We start from the raw sequence: 18,130 nt of genomic DNA on the forward strand, positions 1-18,130 counted from the left end.
CAGTCCAAGTTACATGAAGTTTGGAGGGTATGCAATTCGCAAAAGAAAGTAAGCTTGGTCAGTGAAGGCAGTTTAAAGGATATTATTTATTAAGCACCTTATAGTCTAAGGGAATCTAACTGATGACTGCCCTTGGTTTCAAAGCCCACCACTGATCACACCCTGAGTGGCAAGGTGATAGATGCTCTCTCCAGTCTTCTCCTTCTACAGCTGGTACACCTGAGGCCCAGGGAGGAAGTGCACACTGTAAGTCTGCAGTGCCAGGGATAGAACCCATGTCTCCTGCATCCAATTCTTGCTTTATGACATCTTCCCTGCTCCTTTGACCCTGGAACAGAATTAAGGCAGGAGGATTCATCTCTAAGTAAGGGTGAGAAGTAAGTGACTATACTGTTTGCTTTGAATCAAGCTTCTTTGCATTGCATTTTTGGTCAAATCACTTCCCTCACAGAAGTATCAGTGGGAGTTCAAAGATGAACAGAATCAGACTCTGGACCTTTTTTTTTTTTTTTTTTTTTTTGCGGTACATGGGCCTCTCACTGTTGTGGCCTCTCCCGTTGCGGAGCACAGGCTCCAGACGCACAGGCTCAGCGGCCATGGCTCACGGGCCCAGCTGCTCCACGGCATGTGGGATCTTCCCAGACCGGGGCACCAGGGAAGCCCAGACTCTGGACCTCTTGAGCCTTGAGGGAGCCAAAGCAAAATAAATCTGTTAACAAAAGGTTTTCTTATTTTTCTGGTTTATACAAATTTGGCTGTTAACCCAAAGAAAAGCTTACATATAACTTGGTGTGTTCTTATAGATGCAAATTATAGTCATAAACTTTATTCTAAAAATAAGGGTTCTTTAAGCCTGAATGATTTGGAATGCTTTTACCTACAGGAAACAAAGTGCCTCCCTTAAAAAAATAAGAACTCTTAGCATCTCACTAAACATGAAATCCAGATACAAGTGGTTCTAGGGTTGATTTAGGAAACACAGTGACGTAATCAGGAATCTAGGCTTTCTGTGTCATTACTCCACCGTTCTCAGAGAGCAACTTTAGATCTGTTTCCTCACGGTCACAAGAAAGCTGGCACAGCTCAAGGAATCACAATTCACACAACCACAGCCAAAGACAGGGAGAAAAGGGGCTAGCCTTATATACCTTTTTTTTGAAATGAGGAAAAAGACAGAAGCCCCCTCCCAGTTTCTCGCTTAAATCTCGTTGAACAGAACAGTATCATGTACCTACCACTACATAAATATCTGCAAGGGGAATTGCGGCTTTATCTTGATTATTTAGCCCAATCAGGATACTAGGGGCATGCTATGTCATTCCTGAACAAAGTCAAGTGTCGACTGAAAACAAATGCTCAAGCCAGAAGTTGAGAATTATGTTTTATTCAAGGACATTACTGAGGACTTTAGCTCAGAAACAGCCTTTCAGATAGCTCTGAGGAACTGTTGCAAAGAGCTAAGGGAGGAGTCTGGACGTATAGGAGATTTGCTGAAAACAAACAAACGTGGTGGTCAAACATCAAAATATTGCTAATCACAAAAAACAGACATCTCGAGTTAATGATTTTAGTGCTTTTCTGTGTATGTGTAGATGCAAGAGTCTGGGCTCTTTGAAATTATTCCTCTGATATGCGTCTTAACTATCCAGGGCCAGTATCTTGTTTTTTTCCATCCTGAATTCCCCTCAGGGCGCACCTTGGGGGCAGCTGCAGTGGCTGAGGGCTTGATGGCAGGCAACATTCTTTGTCCACACAGCCTTTGCGTTTGTCTAGCGCAGTGATTCTTATCCAGGGTACATGTCAGAATCATCCGAGGAGCTTGTGTTCAGTTTCCTCTCCCTGCTGTAACAAATTACCACAAGCTTAGTGGCTTAAAAATAACACAGATTTGCTGTCCTACAAATCTGGAGGTCTCTTACAGTTTCACTGGGCTGACGTCAAGGTGTCAGTGGGGCTGCTTCCTTCTGGAGGCTCTGGGGGAATTGTTTGCCTGACTTTTTCAGCTTCTTGTGTCCGCCTGTGTTCCTTGGCTGGAGCCCTTTCCTCCATCTTCAAAGTGCATCAGTCTCTATCTCCATCATCATATCGCCTGCTCCTCTCTGTAGGTGAATCTCATTCTGTCTCCCTTGTATAAGGATGCTTGTGATTACATTCAGGCCCACCTGGATAATCCAGATAATTTCTCGGTCCAAGATCCTTAGATTAATCATGTGTGCAAAGTCCCTTTTGCCATGAAAGGTAACAGTCACAGGTTCCTGGGATGAGGACACAGATATTTGGGGGCCATTATTCAGCCTCCCACAGAGCCTAAACATGCTTAGACCCCACTCCTTAAAAGATTCTAGTTCAGTAGGTGACGTCAGGGCATCTATATTTTACAAAATATGTGCGTGATCAAGAACCTCTCATCTGTCACAGAATTTTATTCAACCTTCAGTTATTGTTTATAGTATTATGAGGTTTTATCTAGGTGGCTCCAATGCAAGTACACTAATACGTTGACTATCTCATTGAACCCTTGCATGCTTCCAAAATAGGTTTTATTCACATTTTCCAGATGTGGAAATAGGCTTGGAAATTGTTCCATCTGCCCCAGGTCACACAGTAAGGAAGACAGATCCAGAACCCAAGCCCAGCTCTTGTTCTAAAGCTGTACACGTTCCATAAAACAGCTTGAAGCAGCAGAACAGGGCAGGGAAGAGAAGTTCAGCATTAAAGGGGGCTTCCCAAGGCACACAAGTCTGCTCCCAGCCCCTGTAAACTGCACCAACAGAACTGTCCAGTAGAATATTAGAATCCCAAATGCCTTTCGTCTACCTCCTGCCACCTGAGTTACAATTACCGCCCATCCCTACCTGGTGAGGGAGATTGCAAACACAGGTTTGGATGAAGGAGCAGCTTCTTGGGATTTGAGCTCCCTCTCTGCCCACACAGCTCCTCTCCGCTTATTAGGCTGCCTCCCCCCCATGTATACAGTAGGATAGGTACCTTCAGAAGATGAGAACACGACTTTAAACAACTGCTCATTATATTTGTTCTAGGATACCATGGCAACTAGTGTTCATTCCAGCAGCTGCTCCACAGCCAGCTTGGCTTTCCTCTCTCAAATTTCTGCCTCGACATTTGCAAACGCATCAGAACCAACCTGCCGTGCGGCAGCCTTGGGGCCCAAGTCACTCTGATCCTGGCTTGTGACTCTACACAAACAGAGCAGATTGGGGATGAGAGGCTCCACCTCTGTAACCAAGATGCTCTGATACCTTAGACAAGCTTGCTAGGGCTCAAGCTGCTCATCTGTAACATGTGCATTTCTAGCAAAGTGTTTTTCAACTTGTGGGTAATGACTCATTAGAGGGTATATTAGTTTTCTGTTTCCACCGTAACAAATTAATACAAGCTAAATGGTTTGAAACAAGTTATTTTATATCTCTGGAATTCACAAGTCCAAAATGGGGCAGCAGAGCTGTTTTTCTGGAGGCTCTAGGGGAGAATCCATTTCTTTGCCATTACCAGCTATTATAGGCTGCCCACATTCCTTGGCTTGTGGACAATATCACTCTGACTTCTGCTTCCACTGGGACATCTTTTCTGACTCTCCTATTTCATAGGGAGCCTTATAATTGGGCCCATTTGGATAATCTTCCCATGTCAAGACCTTTAACCACATCTGCAAAGTCCATTTGGGGCCATGACTAGGTAACAATATTCAGTTTTTGGTGATTAGGATGTGGCCACGTTGGGGGTGGTCATTATTCAGCCTACCACATGAGATCAGGGAGCCATGTAAGTGGCCAACAGTTTTTTAAATGCTGTTTTAAGAAGTGCATGCAGCAATGCAATATTTCTGATTCTAATATGTAACGCTAATATGACGTAGTCACAGAAAAAGTTTGAATCCAAGACCATTTGTTTTATCAGTGACAGATTAATGCCTTATTCTCTTATAAAGAAATGTCTAAAGAATAGCCTTGATGAGAACTTGAAATTTTGCCCCTTATTACTATAGGAAGACCAGACCTTTTATACAATATGAATGCAGCTGTTTCCTTCCCCATACCAGGGTTGAGTTTTACCATATAACTCTTAAAAGGATTTAGAATCAAAGGTTGTGTTGAAGAAAAGGCAGAAGGATTCATTATTAAAGACCTACAGTATCATGAGATGACCAAGTATATATAATATCCTTTCAAGGTTTTGAAAAACCCAGGAGTGTAACAACTCACAATTGAGGGGTGAAGTCCAAACACTGAAGATGTTCATATTTCTGTTCACCTCCACCATGTACAGAGACTTAGAAGCTTTACAACTTTTTTCATAGCAAAAGTTCTTGTTTAGATCCAGATTTTTTCTATTGAAGTATACAAGTTAATGTCTATATTAGGTATCTTGAATGTGGTCTGTTAGAGCTACAGTGTGAGGCAGACTAGTCATTTTGACAGAATTACAGCCTAGTTAAGATGGGGCAGCCTCAGGAGGAGGTCATAATTGAGTGCTAGGTAGTGGGAAAGCAGCTCTCCAGGCTCAGCTAAGAGGCTCGTGTCCAGCTGTGTAGTCTTAATGAGACCAGGAATGTTGTAATTGCACTTAATGAAGCTAGAATCTTTTATTATTCCTTTCCCTCCCCCAGAGGAGATTGCTGGCCTTTAATTGGAATGGGAGTACACGGGAGAATAAATCCCTTAAGTTCTCAGGGAAAGTTTTCTACTCATTGGAAAGACTAATTTGAATTAGGAAATATTACTTAAGTATGATACTAGATTACTTCCTTGGGAATACCTGGCTTCCCTTCCTCTGTAGAGAAGGGAAGTTATGCCAAGGATTAGGGGTGACTTCTTGCCCTCCTCATCTTGTATATATGAATGGAGGGGGTAAAAGGCATTAAAGTCACCTAAATGCACCCCTAGAGGTGGGCTGTCACCAAGCCCCATTAGTGATTGAATTCTCTGGCACTGCCAGTTTTGGGGATGGAGTTCAGAAAAAGCTGAGTGACAGGAAGCACTTAAGTCAGAAATATCCGTATTCATGTCCACACAGAACAAGGCCTGCCCAGAGGATTGTGGAAAAGTACTATATTCTCTAAAGAAGAATGATTGCAAGAAACAGTCCTTGAATTCCATCAAAATTTAATAAGAAAGAAGCAAGAGGCTTATGTTGACCACTTTGTAGGAATATCCAGTTAGTGACTTAGCATTATGGTTCTTTTCTTGTGCAGGTAGCTGATAAGGCTTAGAATTGCCACAATGCCTGCTAAGGCAACCACAGCAACCATAGTTGGAAAAGCAACGTATCCAGCAGTCTCATGCCCTTTAGAGTCCACAGCGTCTGGAAAGGAAGCAGACATTCAAGTCTTAAGATCATTGAAACGAAGTGTCAGTTGAAGCTGAAGTTTTACACATTAAAGCTCCCCAGAGAAGGAAGTGAAATGAAGCTTCAAAGAGCTCATTCTGGAAGCTTGCAACAGGGTATAGTCTTATCTCTCAAGCCAACCTCCTCCTCTCCCTTCTCCACTCCCACAGCTGTTCCCACTTCCTACTTGCTTTCACTCAGATCAGATGGGCTGACACCTGGAAAGGACCTTACAGTCCCAGCTCATTGTTTAACTTTCTGGCACTAACAGATATGATTAGTTGTCCCAAGTGCATGATTTCTTGCAGCTTATTAGCTAGGGATTTGAGAGCTTAATTTCAAGTTCTAGGCCTAAAATGAAGACTATCTGGGCTGAAGATATAAAATATTAACAGTAACATAATCCAGTAAAGACTTAAGTTTAATAGTAGCAAGCACATGTCTTCTGACCTATTAGTCCTATTTTTTTTTTTCTCCAGAAACATAGTCTGAAGTTCTTGTATAGTAGGCCAAGATTTGAGGACCAAGGTTTGAGGATTCTAATGTGGCATTAGTGACAAAACTGGAATCCTTTAGTTACAGTGAGAGGTCTCTGTACAGATATATGATGGCTTAAACAAGTAAAAAACGTTACAGAACAGTGGGTAGAGTATATGATTCCACTTGTGTTCAATGGGGATTTTTGGAAGGGGACACAAGAGACTTAACAGAACCTATTGCTGGGAAGAGACTCCTCCTCTTCTTGTCTAATCCGGAGCATGTGTTATCTATGCACAGTTAAATTTGACATAAAACCAAGAACTTGAGTCCAAGAAGTACCCAAGGCTTTAAGTCCATACCTCTGAGTGAAGAGCTGTCTGACAACAGGAGGATGGGACCCGGGAGACTCACTATCATTTTCTCTTCCTCAGTGGCTCCTGTGGCTGGAAACAGATAGTTTGACCTCTGGGATAATGAGTAGTGGTAAGAAGTGTGCTGAGGGATTACCTAGAGCAGCTCCGCATGGAGCCCCTGCTCTAGGTGGTTTTGCCTGCCTTCACAGGAGAGGGCACTCACCTTACTGTAAAAGCAGGATGAACTATCAAAGAACATCGGAAGACAAAGTTCAGAGTCTACCTAGACTCAGGAAGAGTGACTCAGGGAGAGTAACTTTAAAGTCTACAGAGGATCAGGCTACAGCTCATGTGCAAAAAAAAACGTGTCCCTAGGACTGATGGAGAACCTGTCTATCTCAGACTCAGGTTTCTTGTGCTCTTGGGACTAGGTGAAGAACAAGGGCACTCGTTCTTAAATTCTGAAAGGTTGAGGCTTGCTGTAAACTCACATTAATGAGGACTTGAAATTTTTACCTCGCCTGCTTCTGGATGACACAAGGCAGGTCACAGAACACAGAGGGAAGTCAGGAGAGAGTTGATTGCAGATTGAGGCACTGCAGTGGAAGTAGACCTGGAGATGGAACAAGAGTTGAGTAAAACTGATGTCTCACATTCGACCTGTCCCAGGTGACTTGTTAATCACTTACCAAGTGAGAGAACGCTTGGGCCTCTGACACGAAGGCAAAGGTCTTCACGTCAAACCTCTGATAGTGATTAGGATAGGTCACAGAGGAGCCAACCGGATGGAAGGTGGTTCTGTGGTTGTCCAGGTTGTATTCACAGCTGGAAGGTACATTTCAGGGAGGGACATCAGCTGAATTCACCCCAGAGTCTAACTCAGCATTTGCTCAAATTCAGTCACACGTAACACCTTCTACCTGTACCTTTTTTTTTTAATATACCTCTGATTTGGCCTATCCAACAATATTCATGGAGTTATAAGTTGTTCATGCTAGTTTTTCTTCTACTATGTGTTAATACAATTTCAGTACCAATTTGTTTGCCAGATAAATTCATCAAGAATTATGTAACTCTTCAGATGACACTGGCTTAATTCTTATTAGTCTGGGTATCTTTTTTGTCCCAGGCAGTTAGTATATGTTGCTGAAAAAACAAGGTGGAGAACTCCTGCCATTTTATATCTTAGATGCTAGCAGAGTATAGAAGCTATAAATTAGTATGTTAGGTAGCATGTAAGTACTAACAAAAGAAGAGTTAGACCAGGGTAAGGGTGCAGGAGGGTCAGGGTAGGCTTCAAGGAGAAGTGGACACTCGAGCAAGCCTTGAATGGGGTGAAGGAATGAGCTGCATGAATGTGCTGGCTACCATGATCGTGGAGCAGGAGTGCACCTGGAGGATACAAGCTTAACAGATTACAACAGATTCAGAGAAAGATAAGGTGCAGTTCTACCTAGGTGCCAGCAGAGCCAAGAGGATAAACACCAACATATAAGTGGGTAGCCACAACTTCAGAGCACTGTGATATTCAGATCTAGAGTCAGATGGGCATTCATGTTCTACCATTTACTAAGTATTACTTTGGGCTAGTTATTTAAGTAGCAAGTTTGGGTTTCTTTATGAAGTGAGGTGGCTAGTGTCTCTCATAGAGTGATGAGGTTCAGGTAATGCATCTGGAGCACATAGCACCATGTTTCACCTATGGTAGGTATTCAGTAAATGGATAGGAACTAGAAATCTCTTCTCTCCAGATATTGGCATATTAAAGCCAGATTCCCTTGGGAAGGATCTTATACTTTTAGATTCAAGGGTAATAGGAAAGCATGAGTCACCTTATTTGACCAAGGACTGGTTGCTAAGAAACAAGAACAAAAATCAGGGCCTTTGACACAGTGCTCCTCTCAAGCCCAAGATCATTTTATTCTTTTTACTGGCAGTTTGATTAGCTGGGATACCTTATATGGAGAATACATACCCATCCACGACAATATTCCACTGAGGGAGAGAGGCTGGGTCCATGGTGGATGTTGCCCAGCAGTCGTCTAAGACCAGCTTGATGTTGGGGTCAGTCCTGTTTATGACTCTCACTTCTAGGTAAATTGGTTGGCGGAGGTATCTCACCACAGGGTACTCCTTCTCCCCATATGGTTGCAGGTAGGAGTTATCTGAAATGGAGGAGAAGCCCCTCTGGTACTCAAGCAGTTGACGGTCACAACAGAAGCTTAAGCATCGCTACTACTCTAGTCTGGTGGCATCAAAGTTCATTTTAGGGAAGAGTTCCCTGAAAGTATTTAAGCAGATTTTTTAGGTTATAAAAATCTGCTTAAATACTTTAGGTTATAATGTCTCACCTGGGTAGGTTTGCAGGGTCAAAGCAAGTGGACCCGGCTTCACTGAGGCCATTGGAGGAGGAAGGCTTTCAACACTGGTATTTATTAGCATGTTACTGCTGCTGTAATAGCACCTCACCGTCATTCTGTAAGAGTGGGTGGGTGGAGTTGTTAGAATTTTAGATTAAAAAACTGCTTGAGTTTAAGCTGGGGCTTAAAAAGTCAAGTAGCAATTGTGTTCACACCTGAACTCACTGTCTCTGGAAACTGTGCTTGGAGGAAGATCTGCCCAGAAAGCATGGATTTCATTTTCATAGATGACTTTGTCATTCTTGAACTTAGAGTAAGGTTAGAGAAAGTGGTTAATTAGTTATCTCAAAAGTAAGTCTTAACCTCTTGCTATGGGCCAGTACTAACCTTATGTCTTGTTCCACATCCATTCAGGGGTATGTGAAACTGCACCAGCCCCCGAGATGGAGCTTTAAAGATTGGCTGGCAGGATGAGTCTCCCACCCTGAGGGTATCCAAGTCGAGAGCCGGTTTTGTTTGATGGCTGTAGACCTCAATGTCCATAAACCCATCCTGAGTACATAGCTCCCCTGAAACTAGATAGTGGTGAGAGTTAAAAAAAAAAAAAAAAATCTGTCTGCCATGTGACTATTGTCATCTACCAATTTGAAGTGTGATGGAAGTTTGAATTTTTATCAGGAGGCAACAGAATTTGTCTTAAGTCTTTGTTTGGGAAAATACCTTGATAAGCAGCTTGAGTTACGAGGGGAGACCCTTAAGGTGCCAAGACGAGTGAGGCTGCTCTGTACGAGCAGAAGGATTTTTCATCCAAAGGAAGAGGCAACAGGAGACGTGGGAAGAAGCACCAGGTGAGGTAAGAGACCCATGAGAAAAACCTGATGAGGCTTAAAGTGCCGTCCCTTGTGTCATAATGTCCCTTCTTTCAAGGCTCACAAATCTTGGTGGTTTAAGGGGAAGTTGAAGAAGCAACTGATTTGTCCCATTTGGCTTTGACCTGATACAGGTCAGCGAATAAAAGGAGCAAAGGGGCAGAAGCAATACTACACAAGAGGAAAGACCTACTTCCATATTCTTTGAGGGATTTTTCAGGAGTTTGGGGAAATACTTGTAGTCCCTGTAGTTTCAGGTTTGAAGCAATCTTATTTAGATGGTAGGCCTAGGCTCCTAACATGAAGTATATCCAGGTTACTTAAAAACATGTAACAGTTGTGAAACCTACCTGTATGTGTATCTTAGAAGTGTTATCTTTCTTAGATCCCTATCACAGCAGCTTAGACTGACATTTCTGGTCTGACCAGCCTTTCGTTTCCTCAAAGTATAAGCAGTGCAGAGTCTGAACTTCTATACACTTTCCCACATGCAAGAGCTAAGAGAGAAAGAATGTAGGAAACCGTTTACGAAAAATGGTCTTTACCGATGGAAACTGCTGACTCACAGAGACACTCCGGATAAATCACCATGGATACCATCTCCAGCTGGATGTAAAAGGTCAGCTTGAGTGACGACAAGTAGAACTGATAGGGTAGGCATTTTTCAGAGAACTGAAATGAAAGAATGTCATTTAGCAACCACAGCCTGTTGGGACCCAGAGCAGTCAAAGGAGGGAGGAAGGAAGTACACTGAAACCTTCAAGGCACACTCCAGACTTATTATGGTTTCCCTTTAAGCCAGAGCAAGAGACCCTATCACTTCTCCAGATCAGGATCCTTCCCTAGGAAGGAAATTTCTTTCTTTAAGCTCATGCCCTCCAGTACCCAGTACTGTATGCTCTTTGTACTAGACACTGGAATTTGATCTGTTAATTCAACCTCTAAAGGGCTGCCAATCCAGGAGTTATAAAATGTTATTGCAAAGTACACACCAACATAAAATTATTCTTTGTTGTCCCTGGCAATTGCCTCAGTCAAGACTGGCCCCAGTGAGGACAGCTGGGGACACTTGTTTGGCTCAAGCTGTCCTGTTTCAATAGGGCATGAGAGGCTCATCATTAGAAGCTTGATAGCAGTTTGTTCTATTCAGTGAACTAAGAAACTTAGGAAAACTTCCATTGCAGTTAAAGAGGCTTGGTGTTTGAGAGTAAATTTCAGTTACTTGAGAATTCACTTATGCAAGGTGTTCAAATGAGGCCTTCCAAATTTTGAATTTTTTACACCGGCAATTAGAATTTATGGACAAGTCAGCAGCTGTAGCAGGGTAGCCTAAAACGCTATGCTTCAAGTCAGGCTTCCATAAAGCTCAGTGACTGACAATGGAACGTACTTTTGTTTTGAGGAGGGTTTTGCTGAAATGCAACCTCAAGCCGTTTGTTGTTTCCGCATCAACCCCACTGTTGTTCAGCTGGCTCACAGCAATGTTCCTATTTTCAAAGCTCATGGATTTTAACTTCCCAGGAAACTCTGGTATGGTGAGAGTCATGTGTGTGGCATTACAAGTCACAGGATCTAGAAGGAATGACAGAACGATCAGTTTTCATTAAGCCCCTAGAACAACGTCTTCCACAACTGGAGTTGTCCCTTCCTAGGCACTTACTTACCTGACACACAAATGAGTCGTGATGATAAGACGATCGTCTGCCCAGGAGATACATGCGTAAGCTTCAGAGGCACCATGTAGAGGTGGCTGTTACCTTGCTGAGGAGAGGCATTTTCAAAGACATTGGTTTACCTGAATTACTTGAATTTCTAACCAATGCTGGAATAGTCAGGGCAAACATACTCAACTATTGGGCACTGTCTTGGCCCAAGCAGAGTTCAGGCATTTTGTCCCAATTGTTCTGCAGGTGCTCTAGTTTTAAAATCTTGTACTTCGTAACATCTGGCAAAGTAGTGTCTACTGATATGACCTGTAGCTGATCATTTCTAAGCAGATATGAGCTCTTGTTTTATGACTGTCTTACGGTATCAGCATTCAGAGAGAATGTTTAAGATTCAGCATATGCTCAGTGTATAACAGGACTGTTAACGTGGCTGACATTTGAGCACGTAGGTGCCAAGCCCTGTTCTGAGTATTTTGGCACATTAACTGATTTAATGTAGTGTCTTGATTGTTGGTCCCCAAAGTGCCGGTACCTACTGTAAACACAGTACAGGGCAATGATAAAACAGAACACCTTAATTGGTAAAAGGATTTAGTAGTACCCTAGCTCCGTATTATGTAGTTAATTTAGATCTATGGAGGAAGAGGGAGAACAGATTGAAGTCAGGACCATATCTCTCTTGTTCACCATTGTATCTCACCATTTTATCTTTAGTACTTAGTACAGTGCTTGGCACATGGTAAGCATTAAGATACCTGTTGAATGAGTTGTATTCTCCATTGAGGACATGGTTGAGATCATGCTTGGATTTAGAAATACTGGTTTGTGCCTGGATGGCGGTACAAAAAGATTCACACCTACCGAGTAGCGAGTCACTCCAGTGGCGTGGAATGACACTTGGACGCTTATCTTCTGGTTGTCAATCAGGAGATTATACCCTTGGGTCATAGCCTCCTGAAGGGTCAGAGTTTGGGCTCTTTCGCCGTCACCAACTGCAAAGGTCCATCCCATCTGAGGTTTGGGATCCTAAAGTCAGAAGTTTCATTTAGAGGGCTGGTGCTCACCTTCACCCCAAGACTATTGTCTATTTCATATTTTAACCAGGATGGAAGTTATGTCACCTTTAATATAGAACTAAAGGTTACTTAGGCTTGTAATTTAAAAAATAACTTTCATACCCCGCTTTCATCAGCCATGCCAGGAAAAAAGTGAAAGGTAAACTGGAAGAAAAAAAAAGATGATGTGAGGCTTTGATTTGGAGATTTCTGAAATCATGTTACCTGAGAGGACGTGGAAAACACCCAGAGCAACTGCTGTGCGATTCTGACACCACAACGCCTAGTTGTGGGATGTGGTAGAAGCACAGGCAGTCATGAATCCTAGCAGTGCCCTTAGACATCACTTCCTCTTTGAGCTTTTGATACCAAAAGGCAATTGGAAGATCTAAACTCCCTTTCAGTTGTAAGCTGAGATGCTAAGTCCTTAAATGTACAGCTTTTTACTCTGTGCATAGAAATCAAATACTCTGTCAAGCTGCAGTTCCATCACTGTTAATGAAGTGTGATTATTTTTGTCCACTGTTGATGTTCGCTGTTAGACTATAAAGTCCACGAGTATGTGATTGGTCTCTTTTGCTCATTTGCTATATCCTAGTATCTAGCGTAGGGCCTGGCCCATGATAAGTATCCAGTTTGTCAGACTACCAACTGAATCCTTTTTATGGCTAGATGTGTTGTGCTGAGTGCTGTATCTGCCTTCTCAGTCAATTCTTAAAGCCATCCTATGAGGTATTGCTGTCCCCCACTTCAGACTTAGAAACAAAGTCTCAGTGTGGTTAAGAAATCAATCCAAAGCTACACAGCAAGTCAGTAGTAAAATACAGATTGCAGTCCTGCTCTTGTTCTGCAGCCCAGCTCTGTCTAGACCACATCTCCCCCGCAGTAGCTGGGTGAGAAGCAGTCAGCCTGCTTCACTCACAGACATGAAATCCTTCAAGCAGACTGTGGATCCCAAATGCTGCTCGGGGCTTTCTGCTTGCATAACTGGACAGCTGATGTCATACATGAGAGCCTCTTGTCTTAAGGCAGCGTTGTCGTCCATCAGTTTGATGGTCATCTGATGCTGGCCAAGCTGTTTGAAAACGGCATAGTAAGGACAGCGTGCTAGTACCTCGGTGGGAAAGGGGATTCCAGAGTACCATCTGACCCAGCTGATTGGTAAAACCCCTAACGTTGGCAAAACCCTTAAATTATCAGTACCACGGGTTCTAGAAGGTCCCTCATTCCTGTACCAGGAGATGCTATAGCCTCTTTAGATATCCCAGGAAAGACTCATACATCGGCAGAGAATAATAGTTCCTTGAGTTTCAGGGCTCAGAGTCCAGTTTTTATTTTCTTTTTACATTCACCCTATATCTGAATATCAAGGTCCTGTTTGGTTTGGGGCCTGTACCAAGATATTCAAATACACTTATTGAGCACCTATGTAGCAGCCATTGTGCTGGGTGCTGGACGGAGCCATCTTTGCCATTTCCCCTGGCCCAAGGAACTCACAGTCTAAAGCAGGAGTCAGCCAACAATTTTCTGTTAAGTGTTAGTAAATATATAGACTTTGTAGGCCACGTACGAGTGCTAACATGTTTTAAAAACTCTTGATAAAACAGAAAACATTCTTAGCTTGAGGACCATCACACAGATCATGGGCTGGATGTGGCCACCCACAGGTGATACTCTGTAGGCCTCTGGTCTAAAGGAATGCAACCCTAAGCTCCCTAAAGTTGGGAAAGGCCATTTCAGAAGGGAAAGTGTTAATTACCGGAAGTCTTCACTATAGAATCAGATGAAGTAGATGGTTAAACTCGCAGACTTCTAGGATGCACCCCAGACCTATTAAGTCATCAACTAAATGAACTAATTCTGTACTTTCCAAGTTCCCTAAGTGATTGTTTGCACACTCAAACTTGGAAACGACTTAGGTCGCTTTTACTGCTCCTAATAACCCTGATTGGGCAGTACTATTGCTTAACAGTAGAAAAGCCTATTGTTCAGCTTCTGCTGGCCTTCCAACACATGTTTTTACAGCCTAGAGGTACCAGCACTCTATTTGCCAGCCCCCAAATAGCCTCCCCTTTTCCATGGGGGTTAGAGATCAAAATAGCTCATGTTTGATCATTTGTTGTATCTAGATGCTATGCCAAGTCCTTCATCTGTATTATGTCGTTAATCTTTAGACACCTTATGGAGAGATATCATAATCCATTTCCCAATGGGCAAGTGGAGGCTTAGAAAGAGTAGCTAACTTACCCCAAATCACATCTAGATAGTGGCAGAGCCAGAAATCAAGCCCAAATCCTCAACTCCAGGGTCTCTTAACCTCAGCGTTGGCATTTGGGTTCTAACATGTCTGTTACCGAGGGCTCCTCTGGGCAGTGGAGGCTATTGAGCAGTATCCTTGGCTTGTACCCACTAGACGGCCAGTAGCTGCCCTTTCCCACCCCACCCCTCAACCACCTGTGATAACCAGAACTGTCTCCAAACACTGCAGGATGTTCTCCGGGATGACAAAAGAAATCACCCTGATTGAGAACTACTGCTCTACTCCAAAGCCTTAACTCCTGGGTTACTACTTCCCAAATCACTCCTCAAACAATTACTTACTACTCTTTTGGTACAGGTTTCATATGGGGCCTTCAGGGTGAGCTTTTCTGGGTCCAGAACATAAGTGCAGTTCAGCATTTCAAGACCAAGGGGATCTACAGAAGCAAGAGCAATTTAGACAGGAGATGGCCAAGAAGTACATTTCAGTGACGTTGAGTCAACCAGAGGTACATAGCCAAGACTGCCAATCCATTTCTAAGGTACTTCAGTCACTTCACCTTTTATTTTCCCACCTGAGTGATATAACCCAAGCTCTGGGAAATGCTGTGATTTGAAGATAGATGTTTCCTAGGGGATTCTGAGATAAGACAGATTTCCAAAGAAAGACAGGGTCTTCCACTCTCGGAGGCATCATGCAATTCAGGGCCCCTGTGTCATCATGGGTTTTGGGTGCCAGTTGCTCCAGGGTTTGTGTGCTCTGCTCACCAGGAAATGGAGATGGCCTTGAGCCAAGGGCTTCTATTAAGTAAGACTAAGATGAGATAATACACATTACTTACCCACCACAGATGCGTGCTGTATCTTGTTGGCAAGAATGCTTGGAAACGCCACTATCATTCTATTTTCATAGCAAGTGACAGTACCTGAAGAGCAAAGGAAACACATGGGGCATCTTTGAACACAAGAGGCATGATTCCTACAGAAGTGTATTGAGGGAACTCTCCTCTCCAACAGACAACAGGGAAGATGCCAGTTGGGAGAGGCAAAGCTTGCCTACCACCCTTGAGGAAATTACAGATTGGTGGGAAAGATAACTACAATGCAAGATACCAAGAACTGTAGGGAAGGTATCAATTTGGTGCCTAGGGCTTTCTGAAGTACTCCAGGATAAGCCTGGATTTGGGTTAACACGCATGCATGCAGGAACCAGGCTGGAACCCTGATGGAGATGGGGATGGTAGGTCTGTGAAGAACTGGAGAAAAGTTTTGTCTAAGATTTTTCAATCTGAAGTTTAAAAAATGCCCTAAGTAAACCCAAGGACACACTTTTTAAAGACAAACCAATCTGCCTATAACCTGACACTGTGCACCCTCTGGCTCAGATGAAAATTTTGAAAAACTCATTACAAGTGGAACGGCTCTGATTTTGTCTGTTATGTTGACGCTTTCCTTAAGCGTGAGCATGTGTTTGAAGACGACTGCTCCCAAAGATGGGGGCTTAGTGTGTGGTGTGCTACTCTTTGGATGCCGTAAAGCTTGAGGCAGTGAGGGAATAGAAGGTAGTACAGGTGTTTTTGCACACTCCTCCATTTAGCTGGTAGAGCAAGCTCTAGGTAAGCAAGGGAAAAACTGTAGTGACTTGATCAAGCTTATAAAGGGAAGGAGTGGAGATTGTCTAACCTATGTTTGTGTTTCCTCGCCATCTAGGCACCCTAGGTGCAATCTGTTCAAAAGATGCTTAAGAGCACTTCCCTCACCCAAGAGGCCTACCTGGGAAGGCAGAATCCACCAACTGATGAACACGTATTGAGTTCACCGAAGTCAAAAGGGCGAAGAATAGAGGAAATGACCTGTAAGTGCTGGAGGGCATGGGGGAGAGAGTTAAAGAGGGACGAACTTCAGCAGACAAGGCCATTATGTCCTCTCCCTTCTGCCCCCAGTTACCTCCAGTCTGCACTGAACCAGCTTGAGGGTCTCCCACTGTCTCCTCTCTGCCTGCACGCCATGACCGAAGACACCACCAAATCAGCCAGGCAGAGGGGTGTGCTGCTCTGTGCTTTTATAGCAGGAAGCAGGCCATGATCCCGCCCTCTCCCCACTGGAGACACCTGAATCTTCTCCAGCCCTCCCAGCTGAGAGGAGGGGACTTGGGAAGGGAGAGCCTTTCTGGAAGGCCTGAAATAAGTGGAGTTCTGCGCTTTCTGACACTTGCCTTGCTATTCCACCAGCTGCTCTGCGGGCCAGCCATGAAACCAGAGTTCCCTGAAACTGGCTCCAGGTGAATGAATTGGTGCTTTTTTTCTGTAACACTGGGAAAAATTAGGATCTTTTGGACAAAATCTTTACAGCTCAAATGCACAGTGAAAGAATGTGGTGGGATTTTTTTGAGGAAAGAACGTCTCTTATTCACGCTATCTTTAAGTAAACCTTTCCTTTAAGTTACTCCTGGTCTCCTGGCTATTGTGGACACCATCCTGGCAATGTGCATGAAGAAGTACCTTTGAAAAAAATGGATGAAGCATTATTTTCCCCCAAGTATAGAGTTTAAGCTTACTTCAAAAAATGTCGACAATTACAGAAGGATATGGAGAAAAGGAAAAAGTCATCCACATTTTACCACTGCTAATACTTAGGTATGTAACTCTATGGTCTTTTTCTACGAACACCACACACACTTAAAAACAACCTGAGATTGAAGTATAAATTATGTTTGTAACCTGCTTTTACTACTTTATATGTCATGTACATTTTCCATATCAAACATAAAGATCTCCATTACCATTTTTAGGGTTGCATAGTATTCAATGTCTAGATAAATCAGTGTTTAACTGTTCCCTAATGATGGACATTAATATGGCTTCCTGTTTATCATCATTATAAACAATAATCTGATGGACATTCTTGTACATTTCCCTGGTTAACTCTCAGGATAAATTTCTGGAGGTAGAAATTCTGAGTCAAAGGGAATAGTGATCTAAATAAGAATGTCACTGTGTAGCAATTGGGAGTTTACAGGTGGAGAAACTGAGGAAAAGCAATTTGCCCAAGCTGGGTGTCAGGGCCAGGGCCAGACTGAGATACCTAGATGTCTGCAGTCCATGTTCCATAACAGGTGATAATGCTTAAATTCTGTGCAAGTAGTGGGGTGGCACTTGAAATATTTATTTATGTGTTGTTTTTTATGTCTTTATGTCTTTATGATATAACTTGAGGAGTAATCTTCATTCCCTGTCATAGGTGTCTGAAATATGGTTGGTTAGAGTAGTGGTTTCCCCAACTTCCTTGATCAAAACGATCACATGGGGCTCTTGTTAACATCACAGATTCCTGGGGCCCACCCAAAAGCTGCTGAATCAGGCTCTCTAGGGGAGAGGCCTGGGGTACTGTATGTTTAACAAGCCAGGTGAGTCTTATGATCAGGAAAACTTGGGAAATATCTGGAGGGAGGCAGGCAAGAAACTGAATGATTGCCAGTGATTAACTAACTTCTTTATGGGAATCAGTTGATTATATACTAGTGGAATGGGGGAGAGGGAGCAAAATCCAGGATAAGCAGGATTTTGTGGATAGAGATGGTGAAAGGATTTAGATTCTGAGCAGAAGCATGATAGCAATAGTTACTCCTAAGCATATTTTCCGAAAAGTGGGACCTTTTCTACAACTGTGAAGGTAATTTGCTACCACGATGGTTAAGGCTATGATAAGAAGACCATTGGAGAGATTAGAAGACCATTCCAG

At 43.1% G+C, this 18,130-nt stretch overlaps 2 protein-coding genes across 5 annotated transcripts in view; one reads left to right on the forward strand and one right to left on the reverse strand.

Moving 5' to 3' along the window:
• The window catches only part of LDAF1 (lipid droplet assembly factor 1), a 36,668-nt gene extending 20,281 nt beyond the window's left edge, over positions 1-16,387 (forward strand). For 2 of the 4 annotated variants that reach the window (XM_079946094.1, XM_079946095.1), the window contains exon 5: positions 16,100-16,282. In XM_079946094.1, coding sequence (XP_079802220.1) covers positions 16,100-16,202 — 103 coding nt within the window. In that variant the 3' untranslated portion in view covers positions 16,203-16,282. Of the gene's footprint in view, positions 1-16,099; positions 16,283-16,332 lie in introns of those variants that run through there. The other 2 variants (XM_079946096.1, XR_013831700.1) reach the window with 2 other exon arrangements.
• On the reverse strand, positions 4,695-16,418 carry ZP2 (zona pellucida glycoprotein 2). Its single transcript, XM_079946058.1, has 18 exons — positions 16,337-16,418; positions 16,163-16,242; positions 15,232-15,315; positions 14,732-14,826; positions 13,053-13,205; positions 12,254-12,295; positions 11,937-12,101; positions 11,073-11,169; positions 10,799-10,980; positions 9,954-10,080; positions 8,927-9,114; positions 8,755-8,846; positions 8,531-8,655; positions 8,155-8,344; positions 6,869-7,004; positions 6,696-6,792; positions 6,186-6,269; positions 4,695-5,322 (listed from the first exon to the last, which is right to left on the reverse strand). Exons 1-18 carry the CDS (start codon positions 16,396-16,398, stop codon positions 5,177-5,179), a joined length of 2,145 nt encoding a protein of 714 aa, XP_079802184.1. The 5' UTR covers positions 16,399-16,418; the 3' UTR covers positions 4,695-5,176.
• Between the last annotated feature and the right edge of the window lie 1,712 nt (positions 16,419-18,130).

This window comes from Stenella coeruleoalba (genome assembly GCF_951394435.1).
Source record: "Stenella coeruleoalba genome assembly, chromosome: 15".
NCBI classification, from domain to species: domain Eukaryota; kingdom Metazoa; phylum Chordata; class Mammalia; order Artiodactyla; family Delphinidae; genus Stenella; species Stenella coeruleoalba.

Coding starts and splice junctions, on each gene's coding strand:
- ZP2 (XM_079946058.1), bottom strand. CDS start 16,398: ATGGCGTGCAGGCAGAGAGGAGACAGTGGGAGACCCTCAAGCTGGTTC. Junction 8,847..8,926: donor GATGTGGAACAAGACATAAG/GTTAGTACTGGC, acceptor CCTTACTCTAAG/TTCAAGAATGACAAAGTCAT. Junction 5,323..6,185: donor AGACAGCTCTTCACTCAGAG/GTATGGACTTAA, acceptor CTTCCTTTCCAG/ACGCTGTGGACTCTAAAGGG.